This window comes from Zootoca vivipara, chromosome 6, assembly GCF_963506605.1.
Source record: "Zootoca vivipara chromosome 6, rZooViv1.1, whole genome shotgun sequence".
Classification (NCBI taxonomy): domain Eukaryota; kingdom Metazoa; phylum Chordata; class Lepidosauria; order Squamata; family Lacertidae; genus Zootoca; species Zootoca vivipara.
The window spans coordinates 16,428,012-16,455,261 of NC_083281.1; the positions used below are offsets into that span (position 1 = coordinate 16,428,012).

A 27,250-nucleotide genomic window follows, 5' to 3' on the forward strand; every position below is an offset into this window, starting at 1 on the left:
TAAATTTGTTGCCCCTTTCCCTGCCCAGCTTCTCAACCAATCGTTCCTCAGCGTGGAACTGTGCAGAGCTGGTAGGCGGGTGGGATGTTTGCAAAACCATTTGCTGTGGCTGTGAGGTCTATGTCCTTAGGGTTGTCGGGGGACTTGAGTGTGAAATGTTGCAGGATGGAAGTCAGGAAGACAAAGAGCTCCATGCGCGCTAGGCTTTCCCCGGCACAGATCCTTTTCCCTGCAGAGAGAATCAAGCAGCACTTTATGGCTTTAGTCTGGTGTTTGATGGTGCAAATTTAATTTAATTTTTTACAAAAAAATTTTTTGTTTTTGTTTTTCAAATTAAAAATTTGCAGAGATATATAAATAATTAAAACAAGATTCCTAGGAATCTCCTGGACTTCCATCCTCCCCTTTGTGGGTCCTATTATTAATCATTTCCTCCCGCATCTTTTATGATAGATACTCCAAATCCTTTGCCTGTTCCATTATGTCCAGAATTCAACCTTACACTACAAGTGATATTCCAATCCTAATAACGATTTTAACTGTTTACAATGGTCCTTAAGATAAGTTGTAAATTTTCCCCATTCCTTACTAAAAATTTGGTTTTCCGATGATACAGAAGTTAGCCCTCTGATTCTGTAAGCAGGCTCTTCCCATTTCTTTGCCAGATGCAAAGATTGAGGCCTTGTGCCCTGCAGCAGTTGGGGGGGGGGGTTGGCAAAAAAACCAAGCAGCTAAAAGCTCTCCTTCCCATCATAGCTGTCAACTTTCGGATTTGAAAATAAGGGATCAGCAGCCTCACCTATCCTGGGGACATTCTACTGTATATTTAACAATCTAGGATAGCAGCGGGAAATGGCGCTGGAATAAGGGAGTTTCCCGCAAAAAAAAAGAAGGGTTGGCAGCTATGCCTTCCCATCCTGTCAGGGAAAGTTCCTCTGCCTTGAATTCTGCCATTAAAGGCACACAGCTTCTGTCCGGGGAAGATAAACGGAAAGAGATAAGAGGCAGCCTTACACAGGACAAGGTCAATTTTGATTTTTTTTTTTAAATCTCTGGTCAACAAAGGTAAAAAGCGTTCTGCGTCTGAAGTGACAAAATGCTTCCAAGCACAAGCCATTCCTATGCGTGTTCTGTTTGTCCTACAAATATGTCACTCCACAGATGCCCACTAGAGGGAATCTGGTTCTTTCTTCTGCAAGTGGCAAGGTCTGTGGATGTATAAAAGACAGACTGACGTGGAGTGGTATCCTTCCAGGTTCATTTGCCGCATTACTGTTTTGGTCTCCTCTCCAGTGATAGGAAGCACAAATAAAGCAGCAATGTCCCCTTTCTGCCCCAACCTTCAAGAAAACCCAAGGTAGCAGTAAAGGTAGTTTATTGATCTTTCTAACTCTGGCATGACCTCCCATAAATAATCAATCAAAATCTTTCTAGTTGTTACTTTTATTTAGGCTATCTTATTGAGTCACAGGGCAACTTAAGCATTCTAAAACAGTCACGCCCGTGTACACAAGTCAACAGAGCAAGAGGCTTTGACAGGCTGTGAAAGGCTGGAGTTTAGCCAGGTGAGAAACAATTCAACTTTTCTGCCACCTGAGGGGTGATTGTACAGTATGTGAGATATTGGCTGGAAACTAGGCTCTGTGGCATGGGGAGGGGCAGCAGCAGCTGGATAATGAGGGGTGGAGGGGTAGATGATAAACTCCCTGGTGTGGTTGCAATGACAATCCTCCCCAAGCCAATAGAGCAAAATACTCTATTGGAGTGTGCAGAGTTTTCACGATGAAAAACGTGTTCATTCAAGAGACTTGAAACGAAAAAATTATGGAGAGAGAGATATATAGATCATGAGAGGGAGATTTGAGGGATGAAAGAGCATTTCGGTCAGGCCAAGTACCCCCACCAGTTAACCTATGAATGCCTCCCCCCCCCCCCGGCCCTCCTCAACCTGGTACCTGTGGAGAAGGGCATGAAGGCGTCGTTCTTCTTAAAGCGACCCTCTTCGTCCAAGAAGTGGGCTGGGTTGAAGTTCTCGGGGTCACTAAAGCATTCGGGGTCTTTCAGCGCAGAGGTCAGCAAGGGGATGACATCTGTGCCCTAGAGGCAGGTGAGAGGAGGTGGTATAGAGGAGGGTCTGGATCTGTCACAGTCTGAACTCAGAAGGCAACTGGAAGCCTCTTAGCAGAACCAAATAGAACAGGCAGTGCAAACCCCTCACTTTTCTGGAGAGATTGCCCCTGATTGACCTGGCCTCCTTCCCTCCCTCTAAGGGTAGCATTTGCTGTTCAGGAGCTCCTTGCCAGCCTCTAAACTCCACTCTCCTTTCAATGGCAGCCAGGCAGGGCAACTGGCCACCTTCCTTGGTGCTTCTTATTGGAATGGCTCACCTTAGGCAGTGTGTAGCCCCTGAGCTGCACCGTCCGGGTCAGGGCGTGGGGCAAGTTGGTGGGGATGACGTCACTAAACCTCTGGATCTCGTGGATCACCGCATCTGTGTACGGCATCTGGGCCCGCTTCTCCACCGCCGGCACACGATCCCTCCCGATCACATCATCGATCTCTCGGATCACTTTTTCTGCAGCAGAGACGGGCATAGGGGTAAAGTTGGGCTCCCGTTTATGATACGCATGGAAATGCAGTTTGAAACTGGTTTTAACCTCCACTACCCCCGCCCCCCGAACTCTGGAATTTTGTGAAGCTGCTCCAAATTTCAGTTTTCCAAATTTCAGTTCTCCACATTTCCACATCAGTTTGCAATAATAAAAAATAAAGTGTCACCAACATTTCATTGTGAATTTCTCCTAATACTGTATACACATTTGCATGCAGACCTTTTTTAAAAAAGTAACTGTCCCTGGTTTATTTGCAAACTCAAAACTTACTTGTTTAATCCATTTAATATTATTTTCTATTTCATGATTTAAGTGTTGGTAACTGATTTTGTAATATTCTGATTTTTTTTAAATTATGTTTTCATTCTTTGGGTCTTTAGCTAGAATTTTTTCATTCATACAGACTTCGTTTCTAATTTGTTCCACTTTTGCTTCTCTAATTCTATTTTATATAGCATTTTGTTGTATGTAATAACCTCTTCTAAAGGCTTTGCTTGCATCCCATATTACTCTAATATCTGTTTCCTGAGCCACACAGAAACATATTATTGTTTGTTCTAACTCGCTTGTGGGAATAACTCAGAGGATGTGAATGAAGGAAGGATAACAACAAAGAGAAATAAAAATTACCAGAAGATTTGAAATGCAGTAGGACTATGATGTTGATTAGAGCCCTCCAAAGTTTTGAAGCATGGGGAGCTCCCCCAAAATTATAATTTGGCAGAATATTTGGATTATTTGATATGTATATGTATAATGTGGAACATCTGATATGATATGATTTGATAGTTAAAATGGAAAATTTAATAAAAATGATTTTTTTAAAAAAAGAACACCACCACCACTTTCTGGACATGGCCCAGGACAAAGGAGCGGAACCACTGTATAACAGTACCCCCAGCTCTTAGCCCCTCTAGATGGTTCAGAAGGATGTTATGGTCGATGGTGTCAAAAGCCGCTGAGAGATCCAGCAGAACTAGGAAACAGTTCTCACCTTTGTCCCTAGCCCGCCGGAGATCATCGACCAGTGCGACCAAGGCAGTTTCAGTCCCATGATGAGGCCTGAATCCCGACTGGAAGGGATCCAAATGGTCCGCTTCTTCCAGGCGTGCCTGGAGTTGTTCAGCAACCACTCGCTCAATCACCTTGCCCAAGAATGGAAGATTTGAGACTTGCTAAGAGTTGGCCATATTGGCCACATCTAAAGATGGTTTTTTAAGAAGTGGTTTGATAACTGCCGCTTTCAGCGGGTCTGGGAAGGCTCCCTCACAGAGAGAAGCATTCACCACCCCACGATGCCCATCGCCCAGCCCTTCGTGGCTAGCTTTTATAAGCCAGGATGGGCAAGGATCGAGGAGACAGGTGGTTGGTTTCACTCGTCCAAGCAGCCTGTCCACATCCTCGGAGGTAACAGATTGGAATTGATCCCACACAACTTGACTAGACAGGGCTCTAGCACTTCTCAGCTGTAACATGATTGGGTTGTGATCTGATTTAGGTTGTATTTCTACCTTTCTAATTTTCAAGGTTAAATTGTTTGTAACCCAGATCCTGCCAAATCTTCCTGTCAATTGTTTTGCCTATTAGTGATGCGTGAATTGTTTTTCATTTGGGTATTTATGTCTCCACGCGTCTTTTAAATTTAAATCCTCTACCATTTGGAAGAAGGATTGTGGAAATCTCCCTTCTTTTGATTTCCCCCCTCTTTCCATTCTATCTAATTCCAGTGAGGTGACCCCATTAAGATAACCCATTAGACCAGGGGTGTCAAACTCAAATTCATCCGGGGCCGCATCAGCAGTTTGGTCACCCTCAAAGGGCCGGTTGTGTCTGTAGGACTATGTGTCCACTCTTTATTATCATAAATTATTGTCACTGCATTCAATTATTACTGTTTTTTGTAATAATGTAAGCTCATTCCCGCCCCCACGCGGGAGGGGATGTAAACGAGGGAAATTTGAACAAAAGGTGGGGATTGACGGCTTCCCGGGGGGGGGGCTCAACTAAACCTTCGGCAGGAAGGAGAAAGCCACTGCTGGGATTAAAAACCTGCAGATGGAAAGAGGGCTTTCCTCTCCCGCCCTGCACACACCCAAACCCCGCTAGGCAGGATGCCACACGCTGCTACCCACCCCATGCTTTGGAGAGGGGCAGGAACATGCGGTGCAGCGCCAACTCCCTGCTTTGCTTTTGCATCCTCCCTCCTCAGCGCCAGAGTCCCTTCCCCTCGCACTGAGGGAGTGCAGCGGATTTCCTGAGGAGGAAGGCGGCGGCAGCCCCAGCGGACGTGCATCTTCGCCTCAGAGCTGCTCTTCCCCCCACCTGCGCTGTTGTCGTCTTCGCCGCCGCCTCTCCCTACCGGAACTGCAGGCAGAGGAGGCTTGAAAACCTCCTCCCCCCAAAAAAAATTACCCTCCCACCTACTCAAACCGCGAGGCAATTCCATCTGGAGCCCTACATCACGAGGGGCTGAGAGGAGGCGGCGGCAGAGCGAGAAGAGCAGGAACCCGTGCTGTCGTCGTCGCCTCCCTCCCAGCCGCCCCCCGGGGAGCAGCTCCGCCGGAACTGAGAAGCCAAAGGGTGGCTCGGGGGTGGGGGGCAGAGCAAAAGCCAGGCACCCTCCCGAGTGTCTATGAGGAGAAAATGGGGAAGAGGGAAGAGAAACCTGGCTCCATCAAGAGAGCGGCTGATGCGCTTCGCCTACTTCCCCCTCAGGCTCACTCCGCGTCCCTTTCGCCCGCTCGCTCGCCCACCTCCCGGATGCAGCCGAGGAGAGGAAGGGAAGCGGCGGGCGGCGGCTCCCCAGTGCCGCCTCACTCTCGGAGACAACAGCAAAGCCCGCCAAAAAAAAAAATCCAGCGCTGCTCCGTCCCGGCACCAACTTTGCCGGCGGCGCCTGTAGGGCTTTCCTACCTCCTCGGCGGGCTTCCTCCTCCTCCTCCTGCATCTCACTTCCCCGTCTGGCCGCTGTGCCACCGCCTCCCTCAGCCTCATTCGAAATTGAAATTCCCTGGCCAAGGCCGTCAGCGCGGCTCCAGCGCAGCCCGCAGCCCCGCCCCCGGTTTTGACCCTCGGCCAATCGCAGGCTCCAGAACTACTGTCAGCGGCTACTGTCGGTGGCGGCTACGCGGGCCACATGACGAGGTCTGGCGGGCCGGATTAGGCCCCCGGGCCTTGTGTTTGACACCCGTGCATTAGACTAATCTCTTCATTGATATATTCCAGCATTTTTTCCCCTCAACTGATTTAAAATACTGTGTTTTATTTCCATTTGGTGCATAAATTCCTACAGCTATTATCTTTTCTATCCCTCTTGTTAATTGCACACCCAGTAATCTGTTGCCTTCATCTTTAAAAATTAATTTTGACTCTATTTTTGGGTTTACATATATAACAATTCCCCCTTTTTTGGATATCAGAGAATTTGGTTCCTAATTTCTTGTTATTCAATACTCTTCTGTGTCTTCTAGCCACATGTGTTTCCTGCAGGCAAATTATGTCCCATTTTTCCCCTTTAAAATGTTTTCTATTTTATTTCTCTTTGTTTTATTACTTAAGCCATTAACGTTCCAAGAAATATGCATTCTTATGGATGTTACTTGGCTGGGATGCTGCCTTGCAAAATTCAGAAAGGTGTGAATTTTGAAGGATGGCTGTGTTTCAGATTGCGTACGTTTCAGAAAGTGTCTTTAAATGGGAACTGAATTGAATCCCCCCTTCCCTACTGCCAATGGACTACAGGCCCCCAAGGTGCTTCCTTTGGGAGTCTTGATCGCTACACAGATCTGGATCTTGCTTAAACACACAACGTTAAGAAAAAATAGCCATTTTTTTCCTATGGAGATCTTCTTGGCGTCTTGCTTATATGGTGTCTCTGGGAATGTGCCAGAAGGAGGATATTTAAACTGATATATTCTGGGTTGGGGTAGCCAACAAGTTTCCTTCTAGATATTATTGGGCAACAATTGTCATCTATACCCAACATGGGTAATAGTCCCATGGGTAATATTAATTTACAAGGCCATTAAGAAATTTGGGCCCAGGACACCTTAAGGATTGCTTGATTCCCTGCCTGATCAATGAGGGCTTCAGTGGTCCCCTATGGTTAAGTTGGGCAGCATGTACTCAGTCCTGAATATTACACAGGTAACTGCTGTGGGTCTGATTCTGTGGGAACTCCTTCCTGGCTGAGATCAAACAGGCAGCTCTTGAGAACAGGCAGACTGACCTCTGTTCAAGTCCCTATTTTCTCTCCCTCTGGATAGAGAAGCCTCAAATTAAGACTGCATCACCCACTGCTGGCGCACAAAAGATGGCCAACCCCACTCCCTAAGATAATGCATCCCCTTTTAAACTTAACCTATAAGTGCCCTCCCTTGGCTCACATCCGTCCCCTATTACCTTGCACCTCTGGATATTTCAGCAGAATCAGGAATCCGAAACGGAGTGTGGAGCTCACAGTCTCAGTCCCAGCAACGAACAGGTTGAGAACAGTCATGATCATTGTTTTGAGATGAAACTCGCTCAGAGGGTTTTTGCTCTCCTTCAACAAGAATAATAATTATTTTTATTTATTTATACCCCGCTCATCTGGCTGGGTTTCCCTAGCCACTCTGGGCGGCTCCCAACAGAATATTAAATTAAAAACTTCCCTAAACTTCCCAGAGGCAGGGATATTTTTCAAACAATGACTAAACCTGCCTCCTTTGTAATGACATGGTCTGCTCTTATCGTAGGTGCTCCCCCTGCCTGTGATCACTGAGATCGGGTGTCCCAGTGTATCTCCCCCCCCCGGTGGAATCTGCCCCAGCCATTCTGTTGCCTGGGGTCCACTCCCAGGCAACCCTGACCCTCTCCCCTTAAGAACAGAACACAAACTATACAATAAACCAATAAAACAGTAGAAACCAATAATAAGAATAATTACAATTATACTAAAATTAAACTAATCTCCAGCCCCAACTAAAGGTTTATCCCACCACCAACAGAGCAAAAACAAAACAAGAACCCCAAAATTTTAAACGTCACAGTTTAAAAACTATTTAAAAACATTTAAAAGCATTATTGACATTTGCCCCAACCCCAAAGTTTGTTCCACTGAGTGCGGGCTCTTCAGTCCCCGCAGCAGGGCAGTGTCCCTTTGGCCTCCCAGGAATCTGAAGCAGAGATGGGCGAGTCTAGTCCCCGACTCGTAGGCCAGGTGGAAAACTGCCTACCATGCTCTTCAAATTGGTTTTCTCCACAAAATGACTGATCTCTTACTCCGTCTTTAAATCCCGTCTTAAAAAAGGCAATGCCCTGAAGGTGTTCACACACTTCTCTCAAACACAACAGGCCTACAAGGTAGGCCACCATCATTATTCTATTTTTTAAGAGAGCAATCCTATGCTCCCTGGGGAAGGTGGCTGAGAGGCCAGAGGAGCCTGTGAGATGGATTAGCTGGCATCTCCCCCCCCTCCATTCAAAGGACTAGATCTACACCAGCCAAGACTTTTAAGTGTACTAGATTCTTTCCCACTGAAGCCAAACAGAGGCCAAAGTCAAAGGGTGGGGGGAGAGAGAAGTTAGCTGCCCACATTCCACACTGGCCACAATGAGTCAACATGGCAGTTGCTTCGCCACAGATTCTTTTTGCTAGTCTCTCCCCATCCCTCCCCATGTAGGATCACACTTTTATTTATAAGTTTATATTCCACTCTTCAGTCTATGTGCCCCTAGAGCAGATTACAAGATTTCCATTTAAAAGACACACACACAACACACACACACAAGCAAAAGAATAACCAACCACTTAATATAATACTTCATAAGAAAGAGTGGAGCAGCCAGAAAGTGCCAGCATTTAAAACAGAGCTGAAAAGATCTAGTAAGGCTGGCCCAATATTAATTATTATTATTAATTTATTGAATTCATATACTGACCTATACCCAGAGGTCTCAGGTTAGTTCACAGAAAAGTTCAAAATATTTAAAATCAAAATAAAAGCAATAACCCAGTAACCGCCCCCGCCCCCCAGAGCCACATTTTAAAAGGGTATTGGATGCCCACCAGGTCAACCAAAGGTCTGGTTAAAAAGGAACGCTTTTGCCTGGTGCCTAAAGTTGTATAGTGAAGGCACCAGGCAAACTTCCCTGGGGAGAGCATTCCACAGACGAGGAGCCACTGCAGAGGAGGTGCCATTCTCTGTTGCCACCCTCCGGACCTCTCGAGGAGGCGTCACACGAAGAAGGGCCTCAGAAGATGATCTCAGGGTCCGGGTAGACAATAAAGAAGTCTTGCCCTGGTGCCTGAGGGATATCAGTCCAACTAGTCTGCCTGTAGACTACCCTCCCTTCCCTCCCTCCCTCCCTCCCTCCCTCCCTCCCTCCCTCCGTGGTCTCCATTTGCCTCATTTCACCTCTGAAGACCCCAAGGGAGTCATCTTCATTGGGCTGGTTGAGGATGGAGAAGGTCATTGCTATGAGCAAATAGCCATTTATAACCCATGGTTATAAAAGAAGGATACCTTTTTCATTTGAATAAGGAAGCAGTCGATAAAATCCCGGGGGTTCTCGGGGTCAAGCGACGCTTCGTTCACCTTGACCCTCTCGGCCACGAAGTCGTAGATGTCATCCAAGTTCTGGAACATCTTCTTATGGGGCCCTGGCAGGAACCTCATGATCCACGGAAACATCTCGTACAGCTGCACGAAGAGCAATGATCTGTCATGTTTCAAGCATTCGTCCTTCAAGCACCTTGATGTTGCTTCTGACACCCATAGCCTTTCCTCAATGATGGCTCATTATGAAATAGACACTGAGTTAGGGTTATGGCAGCCCTCCCTAACCTGGTGCCATCCGTGATGGTGGAGTCCAGGAGAGACGGCTGAGATGGTGGCGAGGCCTCCACCATTATGTATCTGTACAGCCCAAACTTTCCCACCAAATAGATTTCCATCACCTTTGATCACTCGCTAACATCTTGGGTATCTGAAGAAGTGTGCATGCACACGAAAGCTCATACCAAAGACAAACTTAGTTGGTCTCTAAGGTGCTACTGGAAGGAATTTTTTATTTTTTGTTTTAATATCTTGGGTGTCACCAGTTTTCTTTTAGTGCTGCCTGCTCCTGGATGTCGCTCCCAGAAGGCCAATTATGGTGGTCTCATTTCAACCCCTCCTAAAAATCTTATGCTTCCCCCTAAGTAGTGTTATCTGTTTTAGCAAGTTTTCTTCAGTGGGTCTTAAGTCTGGGGTCTCCCCTCCCCTCTCGAGACCACGCCACAACTCTCCAAGGGTGTTTCCGTGCTGATTATGAATGAATGAATGAAATCTTTATTACGAAAAGCTATAAGCCGTCACAATTGTTCACAATGCGTAGGGTACAAATAATTAATTTAAAACTGAACAGCAAAGCAAACATACAAAAAATGCAAAAATCACACCTGCACATGTTAAGCACTCCACTTTTTCACACTCCCCCTTATGTTACTTATCTTGGTGCCTAGCTCTCAACTTACTTGCGGCCAGGGCAAATTTTGCAACCTGTGCAGTAATAAATACGTTATTGCCAGCCAGCAAAATAGAGATTTGCTCAAGGGGAGGTCGGTTGGAGACAGAGCAAAGGATGTAATTGAGGGATTTTTGTCTAGGGGATGTATATAAAGGGCACCGTAACAAATAGTGTTGGATGTCCTCCACCTCTCCTGACTCACAGATGCAGAGTCTTTGGTACACAGGGGTGTTATTAAATCTTTCCGTTAGATATGTGGAAGGCATACAATGAAGATGCAAAGCTGTGAATGCTTTTCTAAGTGGTGACTGGTTATGGGGCTGCTACTCCTCAAGCATGCAAGATTTTAGCTGCATCCACATCATCAGCATCTAAATGCCAGTCTGTATTTCCTCCCATTTCATCTGGATTTGCCCTTTTCCACAGAAAATCTGCTAAATTAAAAGCATAAATGGTTGTCAATCTCTGAATGACCTCTTTGCTAAGCTAAGCCTCCCATCTGGAAGCACCTTAGATAGGCGGAAACAGAACACTTGTCAAACTTGTGGCAATAAAACTCCATACATCAAAAAAGCACGTCGGTGAACCTTCCTTTGGTTTGTCCTGCTGCCTCATTAAGGTTCCCAAAGTAGAAAAACAACAGCATCACCTGACCTTGCCTCTCCTCTCAGACCTGGAAGCCTACCAAGGAAAGTGAATCAACAAAATTTTGTGCTGCTCTCAATCAACAAAATTTTGTGTGCTGCTCAAATCCCAACTAAGTTAAAGATTCATCAGGCTGGATTTGCAGCCAGCCTTGGCCTCCAGTGAGGAGAAAGGGGACGGTTCCTCTGGGATCTCCCTTGCAGGGCAACTTCTCAGCCCACCTTCCTCGCTCCCCAGCCAAAGTTCTCACCTGGCCCCAAGTGTTGCTCATCACCACAAAATTCTCATTGATCTTGGCTAGCAATGAGAGGAAGTCTTTGTCTTCGTAGTCAAAGCGCTGACCAAAAACAATGGAACAGATGACGTTGGAAACAGACCGGCTCAGGAAGAACGTGGGGTCAAAGGGGGAACCTGCAGGGAGAATGGGAGCCATGACATGAAAACCAGGATTCAACCCTTGTCTTTTGCTAGTGGTGAACTTTGCAAGTCTGGGCCTTAGTCAGTCTGCAGAGTAGACAAGCCAACGGCCCCTGACCTACCACTCTTTCAGGACCTGTTCTGTGCACCTGGCATGAACTGTGCTTGGAGTTGGGAGGTGAGGGAAGAGTGTAAATGCAATGGTAAGAGAGAGGAGGGAATTGAGCAGAGAACAACAACTGGGAATAAGATGGTGGTTTGGAAGGGAGAGAGGTTGGAGGCTAGTCAGGATTCAATGGGTGGGGTTTAGGGGATCGCTTGTTCTCATTGCAATCATTCCTGACTTCAGTTTGCTGTGAATGTACAGTGGTACCTCGGTTTATGAACACAATGGGTTCCGGAAGTCTGTTCATAAACTGAAGCGTTCATAAACTGAAGCGAACTTTCCCATTGAAAGTAATGGAAAGTGGATTAATCTGTTCCAGACGGTCCGCGGAGTACTTAAACTGAAGCGTTCATAAACTGAAGCGAACTTTCCCATTGAAAGTAATGGAAAGTGGATTAATCCGTTCTAGACGGGTCCGCGGAGTACTCAACCTGAAGTGTACTTAACCCGAAGCAAGGGTGTAATTGGTTCCCAAAGTCTGTTCATAAACTGAAGTGTTCATAAACTGAAGCGAACTTTTCCATTGAAAGTAATGGAAAGTGAATTAATCCGTTCCAGATGGGTCCGCGGCGTTCGTAAACCGAAAATTTGTAAACCGAGGTGTTCATAAACCGAGGTTCCACTGTATTAGTAATGTTCGTCAATAAACCCTCTGGCCATTGATAACCCTGGATAATGCCCTTCAGTTCTGCAGATGGAAGCACATTAAATTTAATGCTTTCCTAAATTTTGGAGTACTGTAGTCAGATTGATCAGATGATCAGCAAGAGTTGAGAGCCTGCCCTCTGTTGGAAAAAATAGAAGCTGCATTTATATAATTTTGCAACTCGATATCCCAGATGCGTTGGTGTATGTTTTCTTTGGCTTTTACATAACTCATGGCAAGAAAGGAATTCGGTGAGAATCCTAGACTGAGTACTTTCTTATTTACTATCTTCTTCCACCTTGACTGAAATGTATCAGTAAAGGTCAAGGGGGCCAGTCCTTTAGGCATAGATAACAATTTACTTATATCAAGATCTGAGACGCAATAGAAATTTGTCCAGTTTCTAATTGTAAAACTACATTGGGCACACATATTAGAAAGCTGAGAACAGTTCTCAGAATTTTGTTCGGACAGATTCTAGAGCCTCAAAACAGTTAAATGTACACACTTATGCCCCACATATCATTTGTGGTAATATATTAACATTAAACCTGGATTGCTTGACTTAAAAAAGAAAGCAATGAATGAGTTATAACTCAGTTGTGCATTTGCAATCACATTTGACACTTGAGTTTTCCAGGAACTGATAACTTGTAGAATTGCTCCCAAATACTTATAAAATTTGACCTGTTCAATTTTATATCTGTCGATTTGCCAGTGATGTTTACACAGTTTTGGGTAAAGACTAGAACTTCATTTATCATAGTTACTTGCCGGTTGTTCTGTATTACCCTAGTAATCCAAAGCTCTTAATAGCTGTCTCAAACCTACATGTGACAATGGCTGAAGTACTGCAGAAGAGCGGGGGTGAAGCATCCCAGAAACACATCCAGCTGTTGTAGATCATTTTCCTAATCAAACCAACACTTAAAAGTTTGCACCCCTCAGTTCAACCTTGGGTGGTACTTTGCGGTCTTCTCCAGACTCCTCCATGCTGCAGTTCCCAACTGTGCTCTCCCAACACTTTCCATTATTCTAGCTCTCTTAAAGTGTTTCAGTCACTTATGTCTAACAGGTTTTCAACTCCTGCTCTTCACATTTCTCACTTCAATTCTTTTCTACTAATTACCTAGGTAACTTATATACAATTTCCATTCCCTCTTCCAACCTTGAAGCCAGTCAGGGGCAGAATAATGTTGGCGGTTATGTTTCTATTTCCCCTTAATTGCAAGGTTTCTAAGATGAACTCTTCTGTGCAGTACCTCCTGAACATACACCCCCCCACTTGTACTTTTAACTACAAGAACCTTCAAAATAAAAAAAGCACACCATTTTACTGTTGGATGAAAGTGAATGCATTTAATAATAAAAATAATAATTTTATTATTTATATCCCGATCTGGCTGGGTTTCCCCAGCTACTCTGTGTGGCTTACAGCACATAAAAATTGTAAAAGATTAAACATTAAAAATTTTCCCGATACAGGGTTGCTTTCAGATGCATCCCTCTCTTGCGTTTGTAGTTGATGCATATGTTACTTTAAAGCACATGAGGGCACTGTTTGTCTAGTGACCTAGGCACACTCTGCTTCTACTATATCTAAGCTAACTCCACCACTAAAATCTGAGCCATTTTTGTTTGCTGTTTCTCACCAGACAAGATGTCTGCTATTTCTCTCTTTCCATTTCCACTCAACCTGTAAATAGTTCCTGCGTGAATAAAGCCTCTGAACTCCAGAAACTGTAAGTGATCTTTTCAATCCAACTCAAGCTGCCAGGTCTGCTAACATTTACTGCCCCAGTTTTACAACCAAAAACTCAACACAAAATGGCTTTAAGTTCTATTTATTCACAACCATGCTTGAAGCATGGACATGTACCTAGCCACTGCTACTTACGATGCATAAATAATATAACAGTTATATACTGTTTGATTGTAATAAAACCTCAAAGCAGTTGACTTACTCACACAGTGCTGTTGGCATGGTAAGACTATGATGCACCTCTATAGAACTGGTGGCATCCCAACATCCTACACAAAGTATCTTTATTATCTGTAGACAACCCAGCCAGATGGGCAGGGTATAAATATTAAATTATTATTATTATTATCATTATTACCTTGCGATGCCATTGGGGATTGAACCTGTGACCTACATGCCAAGCAGTTGCTCTACCATGGAGCTATGACTTTCCCCCTATTTCACAGTACAAGAAAGGAGGAAAATATCCTGACCGTCAGTTTTTCTGAATTCCTCCAACAGGAACTGGGACTCTTCCTGGATTCGCTCTTCGATGGACCGTTTCCCCATTCCAAAATTCCGCAAGGTGCTGAGTGTAAACCGACGGAGTTGCTTCCAGCGTTCCCCGTTGGCAAAAGCAATCCCTGAAAATGCAGAAACAAAGAAACAAAACCCAACCCCCTCAGCAGCCAATGACAGCAAACGGAGAACCCTACAAATTTCATCCTTCCAGATTTGTTTCCCCTGCTTTCATTCTTCTGGATAACCCTGTTTGCGCATTAATCTGCTCTCATGTTGGGTGGTTCATAGAGCCCCAGCAGAGATTTAAAATCATACAACATGCAGCAAAGTAAAGCATGGAAATAAAGGCTGTTAGACCTTTAAAATATCCCCTTCTTCCAAAGCTCCCTGCTTCCCTTAGCTGAGAAGGAGACCACCTGTTTGATAACTGAAAAATGGTTTACTTACAGACTCTTCAAAAGTTGCCTCCAGAAAAGACAGAGGTGGTATCTTGCATTCGAAAAAGTGGTAAACGTTTCTAAATTATTTGTGTTGTTGTTGTTGTTTAGTCGTTTAGTCGTGTCCGACTCTTCGTGACCCCATGGACCATAGCACGCCAGGCACTCCTGTCTTGCACTGCCTCCCGCAGTTTGGTCAAACTCATGTTCGTAGCTTCGAGAACACTGTCCAACCATCTTGTCCTCTGTCGTCCCCTTCTCCTAGTGCCCTCAATCTTTCCCAACATCAGGGTCTTTTCCAAGGATTCTTCTCTTCTCATGAGGTGGCCAAAGTATTGGAGCCTCAGCTTCACGATCTGTCCTTCCAGGGAGCACTCAGGGCTGATTTCCTTCAGAATGGATAGGTTTGATCTTCTTGCAGTCCATGGGACTCTCAAGAGTCTCCTCCAGCACCATAATTCAAAAGCATCAATTCTTTGGCGATCAGCCTTCTTTATGGTCCAGCTCTCACTTCCATACATCACTACTGGGAAAACCATAGCTTTAACTATACGGACCTTTGTCGGCAAGGTGATGTCTCTGCTTTTTAAGATGCTGTCTAGGTTTGTCATTGCTTTTCTCCCAAGAAGCAGGCGTCTTTTAATTTCGTGACTGCTGTCACCATCTGCAGTGATCAAGGAGCCCAAGAAAGTAAAATCTCTCACTGCCTCCATTTCTTCCCCTTCTATTTGCCAGGAGGTGATGGGACCAGTGGCCATGATCTTGGTTTTTTGATGTTGAGCTTCAGACCATATTTTGCGCTCTCCTCTTTCACCCTCAATAAAAGGTTCTTTAATTCCTCCTCACTTTCTGCCATCAAGGTTGTGTCATCTGCATATCTGAGGTTGTTGATTTTTCTTCCGGCAATCTTAATTCCGGCTTGGGATTCATCTAGTCCAGCCTTTCGCATGATGAATTCTGCATATAAGTTAAATAAGCAGGGAGACAATATACAACCTTGTCGTACTCCTTTCCCAATTTTGAACCAATCAGTTGTTCCATATCCAGTTCTAACTGTAGCTTCTTGTCCCACATAGAGATTTCTCAGGAGACAGATGAGGTGATCGGGCACTCCCATTTCTTTAAGAACTTGCCAAAGTTTGCTGTGGTCGACACAGTCAAAGGCTTTTGCATAGTCAATGAAGCAGAAGTAGACGTTTTTCTGGAACTCTCTAGCTTTCTCCATAATCCAGCGCATGTTTGCTATTTGGTCTCTGGTTCCTCTGCCCTTTCGAAATCCAGCTTGCACTTCTGGGAGTTCTCGGTCCACATACTGCCTAAGCCTGCCTTGTAGAATTTTAAGCATAACCTTGCTAGCGTGTGAAATGAGCGCAATTGTGCGGTAGTTGGAGCATTCTTTGGCACTGCCCTTCTTCGGAATTTGGATAAAGACTGATCTTCTCCAATCCTCTGGCCATTGCTGAGTTTTCCAAACTTGCTGGCATATTGGGTGTAGCACCTTAACAGCATCATCTTTTAAAATTTTAAATAGTTCAGCTGGAATATCATCACTTCCACTGGCCTTGTTATTAGCAGTGCTTTCTAAGGCCCATTTGACTTCACTCTCCAAGATGTCTGGCTCAAGGTCAGCAACCACACTACCTTATTATTTGTATAGAAATACAAAGGTGGCTTGCTAAAGCCATACAGTCTAAGCATCCAGGTTAGACCTCCTTAGTGATAGGATTCACATGGTGGAACAATAGAGAACAAAGGGTTTGGTAAACCTTCTCCCAAGGTGAGGGGGTGTGGCATGGTAGCTTACTCTGTGGTCTTAACCCCTCCATCCATTTATTAGAGTTAAACATGTTGGTTATACGAGGCTAGATATATCCTACAGTTGGGACTGGTGCTCCCAACATCCCCAGCCAACTCAGCAAGAATGATGGGAATTGTAGTCCAGCAATATCTGGGCACCAAGGTTGAAGGGGACTGCTCTAGGCAACCAGGATTGTTTGCAAGCGCTGGGATGCTGTCCAACATCAAGAGGTGTTGTGGTCAGAGCTCCTTAGAGAGCTACAAAAATAAGAAGAACTGCCAAAGTGGGTGAAGGTGAAGACATCGGGCTGTTGAGATTCTAGAGTAGCAAAACATGCTTCAGTTGGGTTGCTTACTGGGAATGGCCCTGCAAATATACTAATATGGAAGACTAGTACAGACTTGTTTCTGCTGTGGCTTCATGGAATTGACTGATCCCTTTGGAACTCACCGAAACCCTGAACGAAGTCGTCCACTGTGGCCAAGTACCCTCTACTACTGAACTCTTCGGCATGGTCCACCAGGGCTTCCTTGATGGCCTTGTATCCATACAAGATGACCACCCGTCGGGGGCCCAAGTGAACTGTGAACACTGGTCCATACTGGTCTCTTAGCTGCAATGAGAGCAAGGCAGGGTCATTAGTGATCTTCCCTGGGACATATCGTATTGGTTGTAAGTCATTTTGGGTTGTCCTGGGCCAAGATGAAAAGCCTAACAAATTCCATAAGAATGCGCAGAAATGGCGAAACTTACCAGAAGAATAAGAAATGAAGATAACAAACGGGAAATAGTTTATTGAATATTTACAGATAAAGACATTGGCAAGATTATTGTAATAACCTGCAGTTTCATAAGAGAATATATTTAAAGTAGATAATTAAATGAGTAAATTGAATGAATTTGGATATGCGGAAGATATTAAAAAATAAATTTAAGGAACCGCAGAAAGGGGTGGGGGGAGGAAGTCAATCTTTGAAATGTTAAATTGATTGTAAAACTAATGAAATGTATAAACTTGAAAAGTATAGATGTAAAGGTGACTCCCTACAGGGAGCCAGCCCAGGGGCGTAGCCAGGATCAAAACTAGGGGGGGGGCAAGCCATGGTCGTTCAGGGGTGGGGCCAAGGCACAGAAGGGGAGGGGCCACGAAGTGGGCGGGGCTAAAGGGCCAGCGGGCCTGATGACATTGTGGCGGCGGCAGCAGCGGCCACCTTGTGCTTCTGGGGCTGGTAGCGTTGGCGGCTACCCTGCTTGGCTGGAGAGGACGGGAGGGTCGGGCAGGCGAGAGGGGGTGGCAGGGCGGGCGAGGGCGAGGCAAGACACGGCCGCAGCCACGACGGCTCCGAGGCGTTGCTGCATATCAGCATAATATTTCAACCATGGTTCAAGCCCCACCTTAGGAAAAAAATCCTGCATTGCAGGGGGTTGGACTAGATGACCCTTGTGGTCCCTTCCGACTACAATTCTACAATTCTATTGATATATTACCATACCATATGCATCGTTCTGCTTTCTTGAATTGTCCTACTCCTAGGCATAGCAGCCAACTCCTAGAGGCCTAGGTGCCTCCCCCCCCCAATTACTGGTAAATACCGTATTTGAAAGAGTCATCCCCCCATGTTGATGGGCTTTCTATGTGGGGCTTATCTGCCCCCCCCCCGTATTTTATTAAGAATGGAAGAGGGAGGGAAGGAAGGAAGAAATAGAGAGAGGGATAACTCATATTTGTGGGTGCCTCTGGGTGACGCTGTGATGCTGGAACTCTGCATGTACAGGAGCCTTGTAAGCAGCTTTCTCTCTGCTTGATTTACAGCAGGCACGTCCAACAGGTAGATTGTGATCTACCAGTAGATCACTGGATGTCTGTGGTAGATCACTGGTAGGTCACTGGCACCCCTAAAAAAAGCTCACCCAAAATTTTCCTCCTCCCTCAAAAAAGTTGAACTATGACCTGAAGCCCTAAACAAAAATGGGCCTCCCTCTCTCCTAAAAGAAGCTTCCCTTCCTTTAAAAAAAACAACTCAACAGCTTTGACCTGAACCCCCCAAAAGGGGGTAGATCACCCCCAGTTTTAAACTCTGAGTAGATCAGAGTCTCTTGGGAGGTGGCCACCCCTGATTTACAGTATACAGATGCAGGAGGAGGGGCAGACTGGAACACCAATGCTTTTTATAAACATCACTGTGTCTGTCAAAGCTACAGCCTCCCCCCTTTATTATTCACTTCTTTTTAGCCTTGCAGAGCCACCTTAGTCAAATTGAATCCTCTGAGTCTGCACCCTCATTAAATCGCCAATAGAACTCTTAATGCTCCTGAATGCTCATTAACAACTCCCACTTAAGAACAATGGGGTGAAATGGTCAGCTATCGAATCTTGCCTGGGGATCATAGCTGCCAAGTTTTCCCTTTTCTCGCGAGGAAGCCTATTCAGCATAAGGGAAAATCCCTGTAAAAAAGGGATAACTTGGCAGCTATGCTGGGGATATATGCTCCATTGTCTTAACTGCTTAACTACTGGTAGCCACTTTGCTTTATTTATTTGATGTGTTTTTGTTACTGCTGTGTTTCCCCCCCCCCCAGCAAGCAGAGACTTAGCTGCTCTTGCTAAAGCAAAGCCCTTTCCACTTCAGTTTTTGGAGGGGAAAAGTGCTGGTTATGGTCTGTAAATTACATTAATTTTTTTGCTTCTAGGGGGGGCAGCTGCCCCCTCCTGCCCCCCCTGCCTACGCCCTTGAGCCAGCCCCCACCATCCTAACATCCACCTTGCCAAGCACAGGGAGCTGCAGTGGGTCTGAAGCAGCCGGGGGGAAGGGAGAGACTCGGAGGGAGAGAGCGGCCAGCATGTGGAAGGATGGGAAAGCCCAGGGGAGGAGAAATGCAGGCAAGGGCTCCGGGATGCTGGAGAGCCATTGCACTGCTTTGGCCAGGAGGAGGCTGAGAGGGCATCGCTCCTTCCAGCGCAAGAGTTAAGAAGAGCACCGTGATGCAGGGAGGCGTTTTGGGGTGCCCCGACTACTTTGCTGGCGTAGGAACAGACATACGCCATTGCTGGATTCTGGTTCGGACTGAGAGGTCATGTTTTAAGCTATCTCTGCACTGAAAATACAATGCACAATAAAAGTATTTAAAGACAAACTGGACTCAAGCGGAGTTACTCTAGAGTAGCCACGACGACCCTCTGACAATAATTAAAAACTAACAAATTCAATAAGTAATAAGTAATATCCCTGCTAGCCTTTGCCTCCTGCCGTGGCCCATCTAGCACAGCCCTCTAACAACCCGATGCCCTACAGATGTTTCGAACTACAACTCCCATTGGCCCCAGCCTGCGTGGCTGCATAATGCTAGGGATGATGGGACAACTGCTGTGCTGGCTGGAGCTGATGGGAAGTGCTGCCCACTGCAACATCTCGGCACCATCTAGTTTTCTACTTGACTATCAGCCGCTGCTCTCCGAGGCCTTAAGTGAAGGACGTTCCCCCTGCTGCTCACTGGGATCTGTGGGCAGGCAGAGCACCAGCTCCACCATGGAGCAAGGTGCCCCAACCTGGTGCCCCACCCGGACTGGCTGCATTCACGGCGTTGGAACCTGAACCAACAAGGGCGCCTTGGTATCGGTTTTGGTGCAATTGCGTTACCTCCCAAAACAATGCAGATCATGACGCAAGGGCCCCGGCGCAGCTCCAGCGCTGGAGTCACGCTGGTGGTAAATCCCCCTTTGTCTTTGTTCTCGCCACAAGGCTCTTCTTCTGCCCCCAGAAAGAGCCCCACCCGCCCCACCACCCTAACAAGCCTTGGCACATTTTCTCCGAGAGGGTAACCCGATACCCTTTCAAAGGGCTGCACCTCTTGGGAACAGGCGGTGGCTGGGAAATTTAATACCCACCACCTCTGCAAACTCCATGGGCACACAGGCTTATCTCGCTGTAGCCAGAGGTGGGTATTAATCCCAGTTTATTAATGCACATCTGTGGCCCACTTTCGGTTAATTAAATAAGACTGAAATTTGCTGCTGGTTGCATCCATTCATTTGCTTTCCTCCTTCAAACGATAAGCCAGACTTGTGAGTGGAAATGGCCTTCAATCTAAAAGCAGATAGAAAGATGTGCAAGAAAGGGAAGGAAGCACGTGAGGGAGAGGTATAGAAATTTAGAGGTGAAAACAAAGCAGATAGATTGCAAAGTATTCCTTAAAAGAGGGGAAATGGGATAGGCCTATGAATTTGCTCAGAGTCAGAGGTCCAGCAAAGTCAGCAAAAAAGGAGAGACCGACAGTGGAAAGTGCAGTTTTATATGTTAGGCGGACAAGAACTCAGAGCAGAGCCTAGCAAAAGCAGGAAATAATAGAAAGAGAAAGTGGCTCTGAATAGAATGAGAAGAGGGTTGGGGTTTTATTGGTCACCTTGTTCGCCCAGCTTTAATTTTCTTTTTTAATTACAAGGTTCTAGCCCTCGTGATTCTCATCTTGACACTTGTCTTGAGGCAGGAGAGCCTCAAAGGAAAGGGGCAATGGTAGATCGCTTAGTCCTCATGCAGAAGGCCCTGGGTGCGATCCCTGGCATGGCCACTCAAAGGCTGAGGTCATACAAGTGATGATGACAAAGATATCTCTTGCCCTGAGGCTCTGGAGAGCTGGGGCTGCCAGTCAGAGTGGACAAGACTGGACAAACAGTCTGACCTCTGCAAAGACGGGTGCTGTCGCCACAGCTTACCTTCTTGAATGACGTGAGCATGTCATGGGTCTTCAGATCCAGCAAGTTGCCCAGGATCGGGAGGGGCGTAGGCCCCGGGGGCAGCTGCCTTCTCTGAGCCATTTGGCTCCATGCTGAGAGGAGGACCAAGGCTGAAAAGCAAACCACCAGCAAGGCCAAGAGGCTTTCTGCCAGCTCCATCATGCCCGAAGCAAATGGAGAGGGAGGTTTACCTGGGGACCTAGGGAACTAACAGAGCCACACCTGCCCTCGCACGGCGGGGCTGATGAAAGCAAACAAAAATCAGCGTGACTGGTGCAAATCTTGGAAATCTTCACCTTTATAGCAGAACCTGTAGCCTTGGTAAACATAATTTGTACCCAGCCCAGCCCTGAACATGCTGTCTATGGCTGTATGCCCTTTGCTCCCAACTCCCAGAATGTAAATTGCCTTTGGTGCATGAGATGGCAGTTTCTTCATGGGGAGTTCCTGCACCTTTTTTTTTAATAAGTATTGCTTAAAAGCAACAGCTGCAAGAGGAGCAGGTGTTGCAGCAGAAACAACCATTTTGTGGAATCTTGGAGACCAAGGCCATCATACATAGGCAAGTTTTTAAGCATCAAAGCAGCCTCCCCCAAGCTAGTGCCCACTGGATGTTTGGGACTGCGATTCCCCTCAGAGTTAGCCAGTGTGGTCATATGCTGCTGGGGCTTATGGGAATTGTAATCCAGGAAGTCAGGGGGCACTAGGTTGGATGGGGGAGGGAGGTGCCTTAAACGTTTAAGATGCCACAAACACCTCCCTTCTTTCAGTCCTTAAAGTATGACTGCAAAATGGAGCTTGTGGATGGCAAATGGAAGGTTGCAGAGGCCTTCAAGGAGGGGTTTAGAAGAACCAAAAGTTTCATTTTCCATCCAGCAACTCTATCCATTCCATTGCCTTTTCTTTTTAAATCCAGATTATAGCGGTGGGGAGAGCAGCTTGCCTCCTGCTCAGGGCTCTGATACCAACCTCCAAGCAAATTTTTATGCCCCTCCTCCTAGACATCATTGAATTTGACAGTAGCAGCAGCAGCAAAACAAAACAAAACAAACTGGAGGGACGAACATATAGTTGAAAGAGCGAAAGAAACGCTGGTAGAATTCTTTGAAATTAATAAAAACCAAGGATCAGATATAAATGTAATTTGGGACATAAGCAAGGCCTACATGAGGGGTTTTGGGATACAACAAATGGCTAGGATAAAGAAGAAAAAGGAAAATAACATACAGTGGTACCTCGGTTTATGAACACAATTGGTTCCGGAAGTCTGTTCATAAACTGAAGCGTTCATAAACTGAAGCGAACTTTCCCATTGAAAGTAATGGGAAGTGGATTAATCTGTTCCAGACAGTCCGCGGAGTACTTAAACTGAAGCGTTCATAAACTGAAGCGAACTTTCCCATTGAAAGTAATGGAAAGTGGATTAATCCGTTCCAGACGGGTCCGCGGAGTACTTAAACTGAAGCGTTCATAAACTGAAGCATGGGTGTAATTGGTTCCGGAAGTCTGTTCATAAACTGAAGCGTTCATAAACTGAAGCGAACTTTCCCATTGAAAGTAATGGAAAATGAATTAATCCGTTCCAGATGGGTCCGCGGCGTTCGTAAACCGAAAATTCATAAACCGAGGTGTTCATAAACCGAGGTTCCACTGTACAAGAAATAATAAGACAGATAAGAGACATTGAAAAAGAACTGATTAAAAATCCAAAAAATGAAAGGATAAATCAAAATATAAAGATCCTACAACCACACATTTCCAATCTATTAAACAAAGAAGTAGAAAAGAAAATTAAATGGAAGAGACAAAGATATGTTGAATCTGCCAACAAGCCCAGCAGGATGTTAGCTTGGTTGATAATGAAAATGCAAACAGAATTATAAATAAAATAATAGATCAAGGGGAATAAATAGTTGACCCTGGAAAAATCAAAGAATTTTTTAATAAATTATTACAAAAAGTTATATAAAAAGAACAAAAAGATGGAAATAAAATAAAAGAGTATTTGCTACAAAATAAATTACTGGCAATTGTAGAAGAAGAATATAGACATCTAAATTCTAACATAGAAATAGAAGAAATTGTACAAGTAATAAGAAATATGAAAAATAGTAAATCACCAGGCCTGGATGGGATTACTATAAGTTATTATAAAAAAAATAGAAGGGGTTATACTTCCAATCTTGAAAAGAATTATGAATAACATAATAGAGGGAGGGAAAATTCCAGATTTATGGAAGGATGCATTAATAACACTAATCCCAAAACAAGGCGCAGATTTGAAAAATTCAAAAAATTATAGACCAATCTCACTATTGAATTCAGATTACAAAATCTTTACTGGAATACTAGCAAATAGATTGAAAAACCTCTTGAATAACAAAGACCAGGCTGCCTTCTTGCCGAGAAGGCAAATAAATAACAACACAAGGACAATAATTGATTTATTAGAATATGTGGAAATGAAACGTAGCAAAAAAGTAGCAATGTTACTAGTACATGCTGAAAAAGCCTTTGATAGTGTTTCATGGGACTTCCTATTGAAAGACTATCAAAGGGATGAGAATAGGAAACAAAATAGTAAACAGAATTAAAGCTCCAGTATTTATACTAGCCAGAAAGCAAAATTAATTATAAACAATTAAATTACAGAAGAGTTTGACATCTGTCACCACTTCTATTTATCATCATATTGTTGTTGTTTAGTCGTTTAGTCGTGTCCGACTCTTCGTGACCCCACGGACCATAGCACGCCAGGCACTCCTGTCTTGCACTGCCTCCCGCAGTTTGGTCAAACTCATGTTCGTAGCTTAGAGAACACTGTCCAACCATCTCGTCCTCTGTCATCCCCTTCTCCTAGTGCCCTCAATCTTTCCCAACATCAGGGTCTTTTCCAAGGATTCTTCTCTTCTCATGAGGTGGCCAAAGTTTTGGAGCCTCAGCTTCACGATCTGTCCTTCCAGGGAGCACTCAGGGCTGATTTCCTTAAGAATGGATAGGTTTGATCTTCTAGCAGTCCATGGGACTCTCAAGAGTCTCCTCCAGCACCATAATTCAAAAGCAATCATCATCATATTAGAAACACTATTTAAAAAGCTTTAAGGAATGAACCAAAAATAACAGGTATCAACTTAGGTAACCAGTATTATAAGCTTAAAGCCTTCTCAGATGATGTCATTATAACTACCAAAAACCCAATTGAGAGCATACAAGAAACTCTTTTAAAAATGAATGAATTTGGGGGAGTTTCCGGGTTCAAATTACATAAAGATAAATCAAAACTATTAGTGAAAAATATGCGTATAGAAGAACAGAAAGATTTAGAAACAGTAACAGGATTAAAAACAACAAATAAAGTAAAATATTTGGGGGTTTGGATTACAAATAGGAATTTAAATCTATACAAAGATAATTATGATAAAAAGAAAAAGAAATTAGAAAGAAATAAAAAAAAGATTTGGAGATCTGGGGGAGATTAAATTTGTCACTGTGGGGCAAGGTCTTTTCCAAAGATTCTTCTCTTCTCATGAGGTGGCCAAAGTATTGGAGCCTCAGCTTCACGATCTGTCCTTCCAGTGAGCACTCAGGGCTGATTTCCTTAAGAATGGATAGGTTTGATCTTCTTGCAGTCCATGGGACTCTCAAGAGTCTCCTCCAGCACCATAATTCAAAAGCATCAATTCTTCGGCGATCAGCCTTCTTTATGGTCCAGCTCTCACTTCCATACATCACTACCGGGAAAACCATAGCTTTAACTATACGGACCTTTGTAGGCAAGGTGATGTCTCTGCTTTTTAAGATGCTGTCTAGGTTTGTCATTGCTTTTCTCCCAAGAAGCAGGCGTCAGTAATTAAATGTCAGTATGGGGCAGAATGTCAGTAATTAAAATGATGGTACTTCCAAAGATGCTATTTCTATTCCAAACTATACCAATTATAAGCGGAGTTAAATGTTTTAGGGATTGGCAGAAAGACCTTGCGAAATTTATCTGGCAAGGGGAAAAGCCGCGAATTAAATTTAAATTATTAACGGAGATCAGTGATAGAGGAGGCTTCGCGGTCCCAGATCTCAAATTTTACTACGAAGCATCAAGCTTGACCTGGATTAAAGATTGGATACCAATACAGAATACAGAAATATTGGATTTAGAAGGCTGGGATAATGTTTTTGGATGTCACGGATACCTAGGATATGACAAAGTAAGATCATGTAGAGGATTCTTAGGCCATGTAGTGAGGAAAGCCCTGCACGCTGTTTGGGAGAGATACAAACTACTACTGGAACCGAGAACTCCATGGTGGTTCTGACTGACCGAAGCAACAGCGGTTCATAAGAAAAATATGAGTAATAACTGGTCAGTTTACAAGGACTTAACAGAGGAACTAAGTAACTGTCCAAAATTGAAGAACCACGAGGAGTTAAAAAGATAGGAATAACCTGGCTAGAACACCACCAATTAAACACTGTTTTTGAAAAAGACCTCTCAGACAAAGAAAAGAGAAAAGGAAAAAGTTAGCTCTCTTCTAGAGGCCTGTAGGCTCTTCTTGACCAGACTTGCTGATAAGGAGGATAATTTCAAAGGAGGGAAGTGGACCAAGGAGAGGATAAAAACAAGGCAGGTTTATCCATGCTTGGGTGGAACTGGAGGAGAGGACTGTACAAACAAACCCTCCCTTCCTGGCATTTGGCACACTAAGGCACTCCTGGGTTACCAAGGAGGTGTGCGTGACACTGAAAGAACTGTGAGAAAAGAGCTGGCAAAAGAGGCCAAAGCCTGTTGAATGACAGACCCCAAACTTAGATGGATGTCCCAACCTAACTTGCAAACATTTCCCATTTTACCATGCCAGACTTGGAGTGTGAAATTCACTTTCTGCAAGTGAAGCTTTATCTCAAAACTAGCTGGCCCTGCCACGCGTTGCTGTGGGTTATTTGTGTGATTTCCCCTACCCTGTGCCAATCCATGACGTATCTCTGTGATTCCTCCACTCCTCCCCCCACCCCCGGCTTATCCTTGTGATTCCCCCGTCATCCCCCTCCCTCATCCCTGTGAATCCCCCAACTCTGTTCTGATCCATGACCTATTATGACCCCTCTTGCCCCCACCCCGGCTTATCCCTGTGATTTCCTCCTCTCTCCTCCCCCTAACCCCCCCCACTTACCCCTGTGATTTCCATTCTCTCCTCCGTCCAACCCCCCCCCCCCGGGTTATCCCTGTGACCCGTTCATTTTGCACACAATCATTCCCCCAATGCGCATGTTCTGTAAAATTTTGCCCTGTCCCAACGCTGACTCCCCTATCCACGTGTGTTATGTGAAATAACATTTATTCTACCCAAAGGCCCATATTCCGTTGATTCTATGCTGATTCTATATTTGACCCCCCACCCCCCACCCAGGAAGGCCCCTAAATCCACTCAGCCTAGTCTGCAAAGCCGAGGCGAGATACTGTGGAGAGGGCAGGTTTCATCCCTGTGTCTCTCCCCCCCCCGTTCTGACCCATTACCTATCCCTGCCCCCTATTCACCGCCCCCCGGCAGGCCCCTACCTCCACTTGGCAATGTTGGGCCTTGTTGCTGCAAAAGGCCTGTTTTCAGTTGGTTGCTGTGGAATTTTGTGATGTCATCTGGTGGTGCGGCTTTGCAGGCAGCAGTGGGCGAACTGCCTTTCTATTGGATGCTGCTGGAGTCTTCAGAGCTTCCGCTGGTGATGTCTAATTTGGGCGCCACTTTTTTGTGTTTAATAATTATTTTAGGTGTGAAAGGTGTGGGTTTTTGGATTTTTTGAAATGCCAAATACCTCCCTGATGGGCAAGGTACGTTGTGGCCAAATTTGTTACATTACGGTTCAGCGGTTACGGTGAAAGGCTGTTACATCTGCGTCCGCAATGCCTACATTTTTATATATAGAGATTCAAGGCTTGGGTGTTCTTGATGTTTGGTGCTTATTGCGATTTTGGCACAAATCAAAGAAGTGTCTTTGGGCCCTCCCAGATGTCCTTTTTATTGCACATCCATCATGGTTTGTGCTCTTGGTGTTATTG

The 27,250-nt window shown here is 45.0% G+C and overlaps 1 protein-coding gene across 1 annotated transcript; it reads right to left on the minus strand.

Annotated features, from left to right (window-relative positions):
- Window positions 1–21,465, minus strand: LOC118086688 (cytochrome P450 2G1-like). Its single transcript, XM_035118612.2, has 9 exons — window positions 21,187–21,465; window positions 16,926–17,088; window positions 14,213–14,362; window positions 10,999–11,159; window positions 9,119–9,295; window positions 7,014–7,155; window positions 2,388–2,575; window positions 1,956–2,097; window positions 1–229 (listed from the first exon to the last, which is right to left on the minus strand). Exons 1-9 carry the CDS (start codon window positions 21,367–21,369, stop codon window positions 48–50), a joined length of 1,488 nt encoding a protein of 495 aa, XP_034974503.1. The 5' UTR covers window positions 21,370–21,465; the 3' UTR covers window positions 1–47.
- Between the last annotated feature and the right edge of the window lie 5,785 nt (window positions 21,466–27,250).